Below are 16,440 nucleotides of genomic sequence, written 5' to 3' on the forward strand. Positions count from 1 at the left end.
GTTGTGTTGTAGTACTTGTGACGACCTGGCTAGTCCAGGGCGCCACAGATCCACTGGACCAAGCACCCCACCTGGAGGGCAGGGTACACGGTAGCTGGAGCACTAGCGTGGCAGGAACGGGAAGAACCAGGTCACCAGGGTCATGGAGTCCCATAGGACAGTACAGGAACAGGTGCAGGTATCAGGAAGCAAAGACAGGACCAGGTCACTAGGGTCACAGCGTACTTTAAGGCAGTAATACAGGAAACAGGAACAAAAGGACCTGAGCACCTAGCTCAGCCTCAGGTAATTTCCTGTAGCAGCAGTGCTGGGCCTATAAGACCAGGTGAGTGGGCGCGGCCGGTCCTATACAGAGGCATCACTCAGAGTCAGACTCCTGAGACCTGGAACAGGACTCAGGGGAGCAAGAGCGGGAGCGGCAGGCGTGACTGGCGGATGCATGGACTGGACCAGTGAGCAAGGAACGGTGGTGCGATGGCGAGACTGGATCAGTCAGACACAAATCCTTGTTGCCTCCCTCCAGGGGCTGATGTCCACACCAGGTGGGGCGGAGCCAGGCAGTTGGCTCCACCCACCGAGGAGTTCACAGTCCTGGAGAAGGGAAAAGGAAGGCAGTTTAGTGCAGTTTGGAGTTGAGTGTAGAGCGAGAGTGAGGGAAGTAGTAGTGGAGGAACTGGCTGGCCGTGTCCGGGTACGTGGCCCGGGCACAGAAACAGCAAGGTTGGCAGACGGTGGTGAACGTCTGCAGGAGAGGCCAATTGACGCACAACCGTAAGGACCGGGGACGGGCGGTGGCCCGCCGGTAACGGATCGGGGAGCGAAGAGAAGCCAGCACCATCCGGCAGGGCCTACGGACCCCGACCAGGCTAGGAGTTGCCGTAAAACCGGTCAAATCCGTCAGCGACGGGAACCTCCGGGGTTTCCCAGCAATAAAGACCCGACTGAAGGCAACCGTCCAAACCGTGAGGGAGATAAAGCTACCGCCAGAGCTAGAGCTCCCAGGGCCAGAGCCTGCGGGCAAGAAGGGGCTCCCTTAGCCAACATACCGCAGGGGAGTGGGTTACCGGTGGGAAGCCATCGGGGCCGAGAACATAACACCGGTGCAGGGAGAGACAGTTACCGCCAGCCTACCGGGAGTAACCGTCGCAGCCGTCTGTGGGACTCGTCCATCCAGCCGTTTGTTTTACCAGAGACTCCATGTGCATTACTGGCTGAGTAAGTACCACCGCTGCCCCGCGACCCTGCACCTGGCCAAGCCCCGCAATCCACCAAACAGACAACAACTCTGGGCCCCGGGACTGCCAAAATCCCCCTACCCACGGAGGGGAGAGAAACATCCCAGCTGCTCCCTGTCATCGCTCCCGGGATCCCCGTACAGAGCAGCGGTGGTGCCCCAACCTCACCACACACCGTGGGTGGCGTCACAAACCGACATCCCAAGCACCAACAAAACTCCCCTTCCACTCACGGGCAAGGAGCGCCGCTCGAGTCCCCGGATCCTGCCCACCGCTCGAGCCACCGAGCAGCAGCAGCAGCAGCGCCGGACCCGAGCGTGGTGGGCGCAGCACCCCGCCGCCCTCGACAACTTGGCGTCATGAACATGATCCTACCGTTCTACCGCCTGGTGGAAGTGCGCCTTGTGTCCCGCCGGAGGTGTCCGGCCGAAAATTTTCGAGAGCCGCCATATTGGGCGCGAGAAGTCCCCGCTTGAGCGTCTTCCCGAGCAGTAGAGGCGTGAAAGTCGAAGCTCCGCCCCAGAAGAGGAGGTGCCAAAGGAGACACCAAGGGGGGACGGATGACGTCTGGCCGCATGTAGATCGTGGCTATAAAAGCAGGGATGCCAGGACCCTGTGGCCATCTTTTGGTTCCTGGAGGAGGCCGCCGCAGCGATGCATCGTCCGATGAGCAACACCGTAACCCCTGCGCCTGGCCCCGCGGCGTGGGTGGAGGTCCGGACCGCTCAGCTGCATAGCCGACTGCATATCCGAGTGAAGCTCCTCTTGGAGGAGCGGGAGGCCGACATGGCGAATGTGGTGGCGGCCATCCGGAGACGCGAGGTGGAGGAAGAATTGGACGAGCGGGTAAGCGACCCACGCCCCTGTAGCCCTATAGGGTCGGCCCTCGTGGCTGAGGAGCCCGGTCTGCGCCCGCTCGCCCTGCTGCCTCCCCCGCTGCCCGTGTTGGCTGCTGCTGCCCCGCCACTAGGCCCGCTACCACCGCAACCGGTAGCGCTACCCTGCCAATCCGCCCAAGCGGACCGACCTGCAGCCGAGGCCCGTGACCATCCTGGACCGCTTCCCTGGGAGCTATTGAAAGCCGTGCCCATCAGCGGAAATGTACCGGAGGCACCTGCCATGATCGTGCCAGGTTCCGAACCCGCGCCCGGGACCATGGCGTGGATAAAGGCTCGAATAACTGAATCCAACCGACGCCATCGGGACCAGATGCGTCTCCTGACGGAGCAGTGGACCACCGAGGTGGAATTGCTGGCTGCGACTGCCCAGATGCACGAGATGGGAGCCGACGAGACAGAGCTAATGAGTGACCCACGCCTCCATGTCCCACAGGGACCGGCCACTGCGGCTGGGAGAACCGGTCCGACCTTCGCCCTCATACCGTCTCTGCCATTCCCCGTGGGGCACCCCAGTGTTGACCTACCTGACCTGCTGCCCCATGCTACAATGTTGGGGCCCGACGTACTGAGTACCGGGGGCCCGGAGACTGCGACAGCTGGCGGTAACCCGCCTGGCGCAGGGACAGCTGCTAATGACTCCGGCCCTGACACCGAGTCCATCTCAGAGTCTGAGGGAGCGAGCGAGAGCCTTGGCTACGACGGCGGACCGGTAGTTTTCTATAGCCCACGCACCGGTGGAAACGGATACCGGGCACCCCTTTGCCAACGGGCCTGTCACTGCATGTTTGACATGCTGGTAGCGGAGGATGAGGCCACCTCAGCAGAAGAGTCAGGGTGATGGCAGCGGTTCCCGCTGCAAATAGTCCCCGTTGGGACCACCAGCACCGTTGTGATGTTCTTATATGTTGTTGAATGTAACCAATGATAAGATTAAATCAACCGAAGAAGTTTATCAGAGTAACACCGTGATTAAACCGGCTGTTGCCGGCAACTAGTCCCCGTTGGGACCCCTTGCACCATGCGTAAGGAACTTCTTACGGACAAGCCCGCGAACTCGCAGGGCAACCACAAACTTGTGGCGTGTAAATAAAAATGTTGGCTTGTTACCGTGATTTGGGAGGATGGGCCTGGAGGAAATGGATGGCCCAGGCCCGCCACGACCGTAACCAGTGGCAATCCTCCGGGGGTCAGGGGTCCCCCATGGACGTGGGTCCCCTGAAAGAGACCGTACCCGCTCGGGCAATTTGGTTCTGGACTGGGGCAAGGGGTGCTGCCCACTTCTTAGGGGCAGCATCAGGGCCAGGTTGTTTGAGCCCCCCGCTCAAACAACCTGGCCCTGATGCTGCCCCTAAGAAGTGGGCAGTACCCCTTGCCCCAGAGAGCGGAAGCCGTACCGTTGATAAAATGTTTGTGATTTTACATGTTTTACCGTTTTCTTACCTTTTTTCCAGTTGTGAAATTAAAACCGGTGATGGACGAGCAGCCCGCGTACGGTCTGCGTTTAACCAAGGGGGAATGTGGCACCCTGGACAAGCCAGGACGTCACAGGTACTGCAACAACATACCCCACACCCTGGTTAGGAACATCTAAGTCAGACACAAATCCTTGTTGCCTCCCTCCAGGGGCTGATGTCCACACCAGGTGGGGCGAAGCCAAGTGGTTGGCTCCACCCACCGAGGAGTTCACAGTCCTGGAGGCGGGAAAAGGAAGGCAGTTTAGTGCAGTTTGGAGTTGAGTGTAGAGCGAGAGTGAGGGAAGTAGTAGTGGAGGACCTGACTGGCCGTGTCCGGGTACGTGGCCCGGGCACAGAAACAGCAAGGTTGGCAGACGGTGGTGACCGTCTGCAGGAGAGGCCAATTGACGCACAACCGTAAGGACCGGGGACGGGCGGTGGCCCGCCGGTACCGGATCGGGGAACGAAGAGAAGCCAGCACCATCCGGCAGGGCCTACAGACTAGAGATGAGCGAACCGGCCGTGGTTTGGCTCGAGTTCAGAACGCCGAACGGAGGTCTCGTTCTAGTTCGGTTCGGCGAACGTTCGATGAACCGAACTCGAACCGCATAGGAAACAATAGGAGGCAATCACAAACACATAAAAACACATTATAAACGTACAAATACAGTTAATAAACATTGCCATAACACTTTCCGGTCCCCGCGATCCCTCCTGCACTCTGTCTCCTGCCGCTATTCCATCCGATGATCGCTGAATCCTCCCGGTAACCAGCACTGCCAGCAGTGATGCAGGACCTATCGTGACGTGAAAAATAGCCATGTGACCAGTCACGTGCCTGTTATCTCATTGGCTACAGACTGGTCACATGACTACGACGCGTCATGTAGGACCTGTCATTGCATCTCTCTGTTACACGGTGCTCTAGCTCGACTCCCCGCTCTGCTTCCCCGTTCCCATAAGGTACCGTCGCACTAAGCGACGCTCCAGCGATCCCACCAGCAACCTGACCTGGCAGGGATCGCTGGAGCGTCGCTACACGGGTTGCTGGTGAGCTGTCACACAGGCAGATCTCACCAGCAACCAGTGACCACAACCCCCAGCCAACAGCACGCGTGGAAGCGATGCTGCGCTTGGTAACTAAGGTAAATATTGGGTAACCAACCCAATATTTACCTTGGTTACCAGCGCACACCGCTTAGCGCTGGCTCCCTGCACTCCTAGCCAGAGTACACATCGGGTTAATTTAACCCGATGTGTAGTCTGGCTATGTGTGCAGGGGGCTGGCACTGGCAGCGTGAGAGCGGCGGACGCTGGTAACTACGGTAAACATCGGGTAACCAAGGAAAGGGCTTCTTGGTTACCCGATGTTTACCGTAGTTACCAGCGTCCGCAGAAGCTGGCTCCTGACCGGCTGACACAGCCGGTCAATCACGGAGATCACCGTTGCCATAGCAATGCGCTTGGTAGCGGTGATGGGGACGTCCCGGTACCAGCACGCAGCGGAATCACGTGATCGGAGCAGCGTTGCTATGGCAACCCGTGCCACCGCTTACAGCCGGGAGCCTGTGGTCACTCTCACAGAGTGATTTCTGCACGGAGCACAGCGTCTTCCCCCATGCAGCTGTGCTGTCTGATGGAGCAGACAGAGCTGCATGTGTTGAAGGGGAAAGAAGACAGAAGAGCAGGATCGTGGAGGGCTGAGAGGGGGTAATAAAGATGGAGTCTCTAATGTATCTGTGTATTTATTTCTATTAAAGTATTTTTTCTCTGTGTGGTGTTTTTTTTTTTAACCCTTTATTGGAGATTTTTAATGGCCGGGTCAAACGTGCCTGACATTAAGAATCTCTGGCTTAATACTGGCTAGTAAAACAAAGCCAGTATTAACTCATGATTACCCAACAAGCCACCCGGCTCCAGGGCTGTTGGAAGAGTTGGATACAGCGCCAGATGATGGCGCTTCTATGAGAGCGCCATTTTCTGGGGCGGCTGCGGACTGCAATTCTCAGCAGAGGGGCCCAGAAACCTCGGGCTAACCTGTGCTGTGGATTCCAATCCCCAGCTGTCTAGTTGTACCCGGCTGGACACAAAAATGGGGTGAAGCCCACGTCGGTTTTTTTTGTTTTTTTTTTAATTATTTCATAAAATTCATGAATTAATTAAAAAAAGGGCTTCCCTATATTTTTAGTTCCCAGCCGGGTACAAATAGGCAGCTGGGGGTTACGAGCAGCCCGTACCTGCCTGCTGTACCTGGCTAGCATACAAAAATATGGCGAAGCCCACGTCATTTTTTTTGTAGTTTTTTGGCAAAAAAAATAAAAAATGCTTCCCTGGATTTTCCATTGCCAGTGAAGGTAACACCAAGCAGTGGGGGTTAGCAGCCAGTAGCTGCTTGGATTACCCTTTGCTAGCAATACAAAAAAATGCAGCGGGAGCCCATATATATTTTTTTTAATTATTTATTTAAATAACTAAAACCAAAAAGGGCTTCCCTGTATTTTGATTGCCTGACATGACAGTGCTGTTAAAATAAATCTTTAAAAAAAATGACGTAGCACTCCGCGGTATTTTTGATTCTCAGTGCAGATAAAGCAGACAGCTATGGGTTGCCACCCCCATCTGCCTGGCGTTACCTTGGCTGGCAATCAAAATACAGGGAAGCCCATTAATTTTTTTTATTTAAAAAATAGTTAAAGAAAAAATGATGTTGGGTGTGAGGTAAATCCTGGGATATGAAGAGGAATTATGACTAGAAGTCATAATTGCTCTCATCACTCCCTGGCAGTGCCCCCCTCCCTTCTGGTTCTCAAATGTCCAGCATCTGTGAAGGTGTCACATCCCACTTACACCTCCAACAGCCATCTCCTCTGATATGGAGATGAGATGATGTGAGGACAATGGACCCAGGATGACTCCCTGCCGTCACCCTGTAACAAGAGTTGTATCTCATTAGCAAGGCTTGGAAGTAGCCAGACAGAACGACTCCAGTAAAAAATGGTTCATATCTCGCAAGCCATATCTCCGATAAATATGGCAACCATAAAAATGGTGTTTGCGCAGGCGGACGATGCTGGCACACCTTTTTTATGGAAGGGGGAGCTTGGGAAATACCCCAGGCGTGATATCAGCCATATGGGAACTCGTAGACAGGTCATGAGTCCCCTCGTTCTGTAGCTAAATTCATAACTGTCACAATGAGAGCATTGGCGTCCGCCTACGACGCTCCCAGGCAAAGTTATGGCCAATATCCCCTTTGCTGGATAATTCTGATCCATGCAGGGGGAGTGGCAGTGCTTCCCTGTGAGGTCACTAAGGTAGGAGGGGACCTGGATCTGCCCAGGTTGATAACCCTACTTCGGCCATTTTCCAGTGTTCTTCTGCTCGGGGGCCTGGTTGGGAAACATCTGTGGGAAGAATCCTAGAAACCTGGTCTACAGCGCCCCCCTGTGGCCAGACACACAAGGTAACTGATGTAATTGTATACCTGTTTGTAACCCATGCTTTATCTGTAACTGTACTCTGACATATGTATATTCTGTAGATTCCCTATTGTATATATTGTAGTTTCTAGTGTGCTTTAGGCTGATTAAATTATATAATTAATCTTGGGCTGTTCTGTTATCTCGATCTTGAATCCCACGTCTGTGTGTTCGGCTAATAGTTACCGTGAAGCGGTTGGTGGCAGCGAGTTGTGCCAAGGATTATTGTGGGGAGGCCAGTGAGACTCGGGAAGATATTATATATTCCGCCCGCGGAGGTCGGGGGAATATATACCTTACTCTCACCGGGGACCCTTCAATAATCGGCATAAGTAGTATAGCGGCCTCCTTGCTTATTGTCGGGCAATTCCATAATTGGCCTGACTATAAGAGGGGCGCTAGAGAGCGCGTCACGTGCTCTGTCTGTCGGTCGGGAGGTATAAAGGAGGGGTGACCCCACTTGTTACCCCCCGATTGTGACGTACTGGTAGCCAGCGCGGGGGACTTCTGAGTGACCCCCCCGGTGGTTTGTGACATATTGGTGGCAGCGGTGGGATTCAAGATCGAGATCAGGCCAGAGACGATGAGGAGGTTGTCCACGAGTCCTCCAGGAGCTCGACGCCAGAAAACAGCTCTGCAGAGGACATTGCACAACCGGGCACTGCTGGACAAGATGAGGAGCAGCTCGCCCAAGGGTCCTCAACGAGCCAGACGCCAGCCCTCCGCTCTGCAATGGACAGTGAAGCACCAGGCTCCGCAGCGGGCCGCAGATCACCACGTGCCATTCCACCGAGCCTGGGAGGCTCGGATAGCCTTCTTCAAATGGCTATGGCCCTACGCCAGGCTGGAGACCGGGAGGGCTACAAGGAACTCATGGCCGAGCGTGAGCGGCAAGCAGCGCGTGAAGAGCGCCAGGCAGAGCGTAACTACCAGCTGCAGCTAGCTCAGCTCCGGCCCTCATCAGCCACCCGTGACCTTCCAGACACCAAACTTCCAAAGGTCCGTGTTGAGGACTTCCCAGTGCTGGAGAAGGATGGAGACTTGGACTCTTTCTTGACTGCTTTTGAACGGACTTGCTTGCAGCATCATCTGAACAAGGACCAGTGGGCCAAATACCTGACCCCCCGTTTAAGGGGTAAGGCCCTGGATATCCTTGGGGACTTGCCTGCTGAGGCGGATCAGGGCTACGACACCATCAAGCGGGCCCTGATCCAACAGTACAACCTCACCCCGGAGTCCTACCGCAAGAAGTTCCGGACGCTGCAGAAGGGACCAAAGGACTCCTGGGCTGACCACCGGCGGGCACTTGCCCGAGCTGCCGACCACTGGACCCAAGGCCTGCAGCTTTCCACCGGACCGGAGATCCTGGACTTGTTCATCACGGAGCAACTCTTGTGGAACTGCCCTGAGGATCTCCGCCAGTTCATCCGAGACCAGAAGCCAAAGGGATCCACGGCTACAGCTGCCCTGGCAGATGACTACACCAACAATCGGGCTCCTGAAGCCAGGAGAGCAGCCACCAGCAGCACCTGGAGAGGGGGTAAGATGAACTCTGCGACTGCCCCACCTGCACCTAGACTGCAGGGGGTGTCCCCCTCAACTCCCCTCTCCAGGCCCGTGGCAGAACCAAGACGGTGCCACCAGTGCAACCTACCTGGACACTTCAAGGCCATGTGCCCTCAGCGTCCCAAGGCCCCGGCTCCGTCCCCGTCCCAAGGGCCGCCCAAGGTGTATTGTGTGGGTGGGGGTGGTGGTAGGTCCCTGGACAGCTTCCAACCTGTCACCGTCGGCCAGTCTGTGACCATAGGACTGCGAGACAGCGCCTCGGAGGTGACTCTGGTGCGGCCTGAGATGGTGTCCCCCCAAGACTTGATCCCTGGAAAAACCCTCGCTGTCTCCGGGATTGGAGGCATTGACCCGGCGCTGCCTGTTGCTGACATTTATGTGGACTGGGGCGCAGGGCGAGGGGTGAGGGAGGTGGGGGTAACTGATCGGATCCCTGCAAACGTGCTACTTGGGACAGATTTGGGGCAAATAACCTCCCAGTTTGGCCCCGCCCCAAAGGCTGAACCTTCAGCCAGTGCTGACGTGCCTCCGGACAATGTTAATGTGTTATCTATGAATGATGTAAGGGAGGAGGGAGTGAACTCTGATATTTCTGCTTGCACAGACACCATAGACACACACGCAGCTGCAGCTGTGACAGGGGAGGGGGTCAGAGAAAGGTGTGACAATGCCTCTACAAGTAACCAGCCTGTGAGCTGGGATCTGCTGCCCTCTGCAGGGATAAGCAGAGAGCAGGGTGCTGCAGGGGGAGGACCAGTGTGTGGGGTGGGGGCTACCACAGCAAATGTGGGGTCCCCAGAGATTTCACAGCGGGGTTCTGTTGCTGCAGGGGGGGAACAGGCAGGTGAGATTGGGGCCGGTCCAGGAGCGGAAGTGCTCCCAGGTAAGATCTCGGTGCAGGGTTCCCCCACAACCGGGGTGTCAGGAAGCCAGGTAGGTCTGCCTGAACCGGCGACTTGGTCAGGAACGGAGGAGGAGCAGGCACGACCCACGGTCGCAGCGGCTGTGGCCGCTGTCACCCGCAGTGGGAGTGCTGGAAGCCAAGGGGCCTCCCGGAGGTCCGATAGCTCTTCCCCTTCTGACCAAGTGGCAGCCGAGTCAGGTGGAGGCCAGGACACAGGTCCCGGGGTACTGACCGAAGATGTGACAGTCTCGTCGATTCTGGCCACATCTGGTCAGGGGTTTCAGGCAGCGTTAGAAGCTGACGACAGCCTGAAAGCTCTAAAGGAGCAGGCGGCACAGCCTCCCTCGGACTCGGACCCGGAGCGAGTGGTCTGGGACCAAGGACGGCTGTACCGGGCCACGGCCCAGCAGGGTTCACCGGAGGCGTGGCCCAGGGACCGACAGTTGGTGGTACCCTATCCGTTCCGGACGGAGTGGTTGCGGATCGCACATGAGATTCCGATGGCCGGACACCTAGGGATCGCTAAGACCAAGGCCAGGTTAAACCAGCATTTCTACTGGCCAAAAATGGGGGCCGATGTGGCTGCCTACTGCCGTTCGTGTGAAACCTGTCAGAGAGTGGGGAAGGCGGGGCCACACCCCAAAGCCCCACTAGTATCTCTGCCAATCATCGATGAGCCTTTCAGGAGGGTGGCTGTGGATCTGGTCGGCCCGCTGGCCATCCCCAGCAGCTCCGGGAAACGCTTCATACTGACGGTAGTTGACTATGCCACCCGGTACCCAGAAGCAGTGGCCTTGTCGTCCATTCGGGCTTACAAGGTGGCCACCGCATTGCTGGAGATTTTCTCCCGAGTGGGTTTTCCCCAGGAAATGCTCACCGACCGGGGGACCCAATTCATGTCCCAGCTGATGGAGACCCTCTGTAAGCAAGTCCAGGTGCGACATCTGGTGGCCAGCCCGTACCATCCACAGACTAATGGCCTGTGCGAGCGGTTCAATGGCACCTTAAAGCAGATGCTTAAGATGTTGGTCGACTCCCATGGGCGTGACTGGGAGCGGTATCTCCCACACCTGTTATTTGCTTACCGGGAGGTTCCACAGGCCTCAACAGGATTCTCACCGTTTGAGCTCCTGTACGGGCGACGTGTGCGGGGCCCCCTGGCTCTGGTGAAAGAGGCTTGGGAAGGGGATTTGGCCACCCCTGGAGTGTCGGTCATCGAGTATGTCATGCGCTTCCGGGACAAAATGCAGGCCTTGACGCAACTGGTACACGACAATATGGCTCAAGCCCAGGCCGATCAGAAGCGTTGGTACGACCAGAACGCTTGTGAGAGGACCTACCAAGTGGGTCAAAAGGTGTGGGTACTGGTCCCCGTACCACAGGACAAGCTTCAGGCAGCCTGGGAAGGCCCATACCTCGTGTACCAGCAGCTCAACCCTGTAACGTACCTGGTCACCCTGGACCCCGCCCGTGGAAGGCGAAAGCCCTTCCATGTGAACATGATGAAGGCACATCATGAGCGGGAGGCATGTGCGCTCCCCGTGTGCAACCTGCCCGAGGAGAGAGAAGCGGAAACCCTCTTGGATATGCTAGCCCAGGTTAGGGCAGGCGGATCCATTGAGGATGTGGAGGTTGGCCACCAGCTCTTGGAGGACCAACGGTCCCAGCTGTGGGCCACCCTCCTCCCCTTCCGGGGGTTGTTTACCAACCAGCCCGGAAGGACTGACTTGGCTGTCCATCACGTGGACACTGGGGATCATCCCCCGATCCGGCGTTCAGCATATCGGGTCTCCCTGGAGGTGCAGCAACACATGCGCCAGGAGATTGACGAGATGCTGGAGCTGGGGGTGATCCAGGCATCCAACAGCGCTTGGGCCTCGCCTGTAGTCCTCGTCCCTAAGAAGGACCGAACCACTCGGTTCTGCGTGGACTACAGGGGGCTCAATGCTGTCACGGTCGCCGATGCGTACCCAATGCCACGCATCGATGACCTGCTCGATCAGTTGGCCGGGGCTCAGTACCTGACCATCATGGACCTGAGCCGGGGATATTGGCAGATCCCCCTGACTCGCAAGGCCAGGGAACGCTCTGCCTTTATTACCCCATTTGGACTGTACGAGTCCACGGTGATGCCATTCGGGATGAGGAATGCCCCTGCCACTTTCCAGCGGATGGTCAACACCCTGCTCAAGGGACTTGAAGGGTACGCGGCCGCGTACCTGGATGACATTGCCGTCTTCAGTCCCACCTGGGAGGACCACCTAGAGCATCTAGCACAGGTGCTCAGGCGGATCCACCGGGCAGGTTTGACCATCAAGCCGGGAAAGTGTCAGCTGGCCATGAGCGAGGTCCAGTACCTCGGTCACCGGGTAGGTGGGGGAACGCTGAAGCCCGAGCCTGAGAAAGTGGAGGCCATCGCATCCTGGCCCACCCCCAGGACCAAGAAGCAGGTGATGTCCTTCTTGGGGACCGCTGGGTACTATAGGAGGTTTGTTCCATGCTATAGTAGCCTGGCAAAGCCCTTGACGGACCTCACCAAGAAGAAGCTGCCCTCTGCAGTCGATTGGACAGTGGACTGCGAGACAGCCTTCCGGGCCCTAAAGGACGCCCTGTCCAGCCCGCCCGTGCTACAGGCAGCCGACTTCACGCGGCCGTTTGTAGTACAGACCGACGCCAGTGACTTCGGCCTCGGTGCGGTGCTCAGCCAGGTGGACTCTGCGAGCCAAGAGCACCCAGTCTTGTACCTGAGCAGGAAGCTGTTACCAAGGGAAGTGGCCTATTCTACAATGGAGAAGGAGTGCCTGGCCATAGTGTGGGCCCTGCAGCGTCTGCAACCCTATCTATACGGGCGCCACTTCATCGTGGAGACGGACCACAATCCCCTCAGCTGGTTGCACACCGTCTCTGGGACGAATGGGCGATTGTTGCGATGGAGCCTTGCGCTCCAGCAATACGACTTCACCATTCGCCACAAAAGGGGCCGTGACCACGGTAACGCAGACGGGCTGTCCCGACAAGGAGAGGTCGCGGACGGGCGCACGGGGGAACACCGGAGTGTGCTGCCCCCTAGCGCCCTCAAAAGGGGGGAGGTGTGAGGTAAATCCTGGGATATGAAGAGGAATTATGACTAGAAGTCATAATTGCTCTCATCACTCCCTGGCAGTGCCCCCCTCCCTTCTGGTTCTCAAATGTCCAGCATCTGTGAAGGTGTCACATCCCACTTACACCTCCAACAGCCATCTCCTCTGATATGGAGATGAGATGATGTGAGGACAATGGACCCAGGATGACTCCCTGCCGTCACCCTGTAACAAGAGTTGTATCTCATTAGCAAGGCTTGGAAGTAGCCAGACAGAACGACTCCAGTAAAAAATGGTTCATATCTCGCAAGCCATATCTCCGATAAATATGGCAACCATAAAAATGGTGTTTGCGCAGGCGGACGATGCTGGCACACCTTTTTTATGGAAGGGGGAGCTTGGGAAATACCCCAGGCGTGATATCAGCCATATGGGAACTCGTAGACAGGTCATGAGTCCCCTCGTTCTGTAGCTAAATTCATAACTGTCACAATGAGAGCATTGGCGTCCGCCTACGACGCTCCCAGGCAAAGTTATGGCCAATATCCCCTTTGCTGGATAATTCTGATCCATGCAGGGGGAGTGGCAGTGCTTCCCTGTGAGGTCACTAAGGTAGGAGGGGACCTGGATCTGCCCAGGTTGATAACCCTACTTCGGCCATTTTCCAGTGTTCTTCTGCTCGGGGGCCTGGTTGGGAAACATCTGTGGGAAGAATCCTAGAAACCTGGTCTACAGCGCCCCCCTGTGGCCAGACACACAAGGTAACTGATGTAATTGTATACCTGTTTGTAACCCATGCTTTATCTGTAACTGTACTCTGACATATGTATATTCTGTAGATTCCCTATTGTATATATTGTAGTTTCTAGTGTGCTTTAGGCTGATTAAATTATATAATTAATCTTGGGCTGTTCTGTTATCTCGATCTTGAATCCCACGTCTGTGTGTTCGGCTAATAGTTACCGTGAAGCGGTTGGTGGCAGCGAGTTGTGCCAAGGATTATTGTGGGGAGGCCAGTGAGACTCGGGAAGATATTATATATTCCGCCCGCGGAGGTCGGGGGAATATATACCTTACTCTCACCGGGGACCCTTCAATAATCGGCATAAGTAGTATAGCGGCCTCCTTGCTTATTGTCGGGCAATTCCATAATTGGCCTGACTATAAGAGGGGCGCTAGAGAGCGCGTCACGTGCTCTGTCTGTCGGTCGGGAGGTATAAAGGAGGGGTGACCCCACTTGTTACCCCCCGATTGTGACGTACTGGTAGCCAGCGCGGGGGACTTCTGAGTGACCCCCCCGGTGGTTTGTGACATTGGGTCCCCCCATTTTTGATAGCCAGCTAGGGTAAAGCAGACGGCTGTAGCCTGAAAACCACAGCTGGCAGCTTTACCGTGGTTGGGGATCCAATGTGGAGGTCACCCCAGGCTCTTTTTTTATAATTATTTTATAAATAATAATAATTACAAAAAAAAGTAGGGTCCCCCCCAAATTGGATCACCAGCCAAGGTAAAGCAGACAGCTGTGGTCTGGTATTCTCAGGGTGGGAAGGTCCATAGTTATTGGGCTTTCACAGCCTAAAAATAGCAGGCCACAGGCACCCCAGACGTGGCACATCCACTAGATGCGCCAATCCTGGCGCTTCACCACAGCTCATCCCGTGCCCTGGTGCAGTGGCAGACGGGGTAATAAATGGGGTTGATACTAGTTGTAAAGTCACCTGACATCAAGCCCAGCAGTTTGTGATGTCATGGCGTCTGTCAGATACCTGACATCACAAACTGTCAGTACTAACAAAAAAAAATCGACAAAAAAAATTTATTTGAAGGAAAACTCCCCAAAACATTCCCTCTTTCACAAATTTATTGTAAGGAAAAAATGGGAACGTATCCCCCATTTTCTAGGAGTGCAGACCCTCTATGTGAGGAGTGTGGGTGCAATGAATCTGCACCCACTCTCCCCGGGTCCACAGCAGCAGAGTCCATGTCGTAACGGTTGCTACCAAAGCTGCAATGCCCTGCTCATGAGGTAAGGGCATGCCTAATCAGGAGAACTATTCTACATTTCCAAATATTGGTATTTGCTGATATTATTGCTATTCCACCTACTATATATTGGGGATATGATCTTGGAGATGGAATACCCCTTTAAGTCCAGTTATCCTGCTGAATGAATACTAAACAACAGAGCTCGCTATTTAGATGTGTTTTCTTGTGGCGTATAACGGACTCTCATGTTTGGTAGTCGTTCAGCAGGGCAACTATAAAATCAAATGCCTCCATTTGGAAATGTAGTATATAGCTCTCCTGATCAACTATGTTCCTTACCTCATGAGCAGGGCATTGCAGTAATAATAATAATTTATTCATTTATTTAGCGCTATTAATTCCATAGTGCTTTGCATACATTGGGAACACTGTCCCCATTGGGGCTCACAATCTAAATTCCCTATCTGTATGTCTTTGGAGTGTGGGAGGAAACCAGAGTACCCGGAGGAAACCCACGCAAACACAGGGAGAACATACAAACTCCTTACAGATGGTGTCCTTGGTGGGAATTGAACCCAGGACTTCAGCGCTGCAAGACTGCAGTGCTAACCACTGAGCCACTGTGCCACCCATTTAGCTTACAGATGCATAACCACCACTCACTGTGTCTGAACACAGGAAGCTGAGCTGACAACAGCATGCATGCGGCAGCGTCTATTGTGAAGGAGAGGGCCGCGGGGGATCAACGCTGCACAGGTACCGTGGGACACCGGGGAACACCGGTGGGGTTATAGGGGGTGACCTGGCAGGGCCTGGGGAGGAGTTTTCTGTCGCATGTGTGATGGGCATCAGGGGGGGCACTTTGGCGACACCGGGGGACCGGAGGGGACCGGGTAGGAGATTTATCATGTTTGTTCATGCCAGATGGGAGATAAATAATTTTTTACCGACACTGTCATTTACTGTAACGTGATCATCGGTGTACGGTGTATACCTGTGATCATGTGAGCGGGGACCGAAAAAAACGTCCTGAATCATGATCTCCAGGTTCTCAGCTAGCCCTGAAACCCCGGAGATTTTATGATGCTGGGGGGCGCTATTCACTTATTTCTGCCTGCTGTTTATAAACGGCACATCAGAATAAGGCTACATTCACACGAACGATCCATTTTTGCGGTCTGCAAAAAACAGTCCATTTTTTTCACGGGTGCATCCGTTTCCATTCCGTAGACGGTCCGTATGTCATCTGTTTGTCATCCGTGTGCCTTCTGGTTTTTTTGCGTACTGCCAAAAAACTGAAGGAGGGAAAATACATAAATGTACCCAGGATCCCTTGCTTCAACCTACATGAGGCGGTCATATGTTCACTCCAGTGCCATTTTCTACTGCTTTTCACAGCCTAGAGCGCTCTGGTGATTTTACAGTGCTTGTACACTTCATATCAGTCTTTTCTGTCATTATAATGGCAGAAAGACACATAATGTCCCACTCTCCTGCATTTTGTAATTTTGCACCCTTTGGTGCCTTTCATGTGGCACTAAGGGGTGCTTAGCTTTGTATTTAGCCAAAAAAATGAAAAAAAAATGACGTAGGGTTCCCCCTATTTTTGTAGCCAGCTAGGGTAAAGCAGACGGCTGCAGCCTGCAGACCACAGCTGGCAGCTTCACCTTGGCTGGTAATCCAAAACTGAGGGCACCCCATGCTGTTATTTTAAATTAAATAAATAATTTAAAAAAAAAAAACACGTAGGGGTCCCCCCAAAATTGGATCACCAGCCAAGGTAAAGCAGACAGCTGGGGTCTGATATTTTCAGACTAGGGAGGTCCATGGTTATTGG

General features: G+C 54.8%; 1 protein-coding gene across 1 annotated transcript in view; it reads left to right on the forward strand.

Moving 5' to 3' along the window:
• The first annotated feature begins 2,390 nt into the window (after window positions 1-2,390).
• LOC142289944 (uncharacterized) overlaps window positions 2,391-16,440 on the forward strand; it is a 47,874-nt gene continuing 33,824 nt past the window's right edge. Inside the window, exon 1 of the mRNA XM_075333881.1 lies at window positions 2,391-2,541. Coding sequence (XP_075189996.1) covers window positions 2,391-2,541 — 151 coding nt within the window. The remainder of the gene's footprint in view (window positions 2,542-16,440) is intronic.

This window comes from Anomaloglossus baeobatrachus, chromosome 2 (assembly GCF_048569485.1).
Source record: "Anomaloglossus baeobatrachus isolate aAnoBae1 chromosome 2, aAnoBae1.hap1, whole genome shotgun sequence".
NCBI classification, from domain to species: domain Eukaryota; kingdom Metazoa; phylum Chordata; class Amphibia; order Anura; family Aromobatidae; genus Anomaloglossus; species Anomaloglossus baeobatrachus.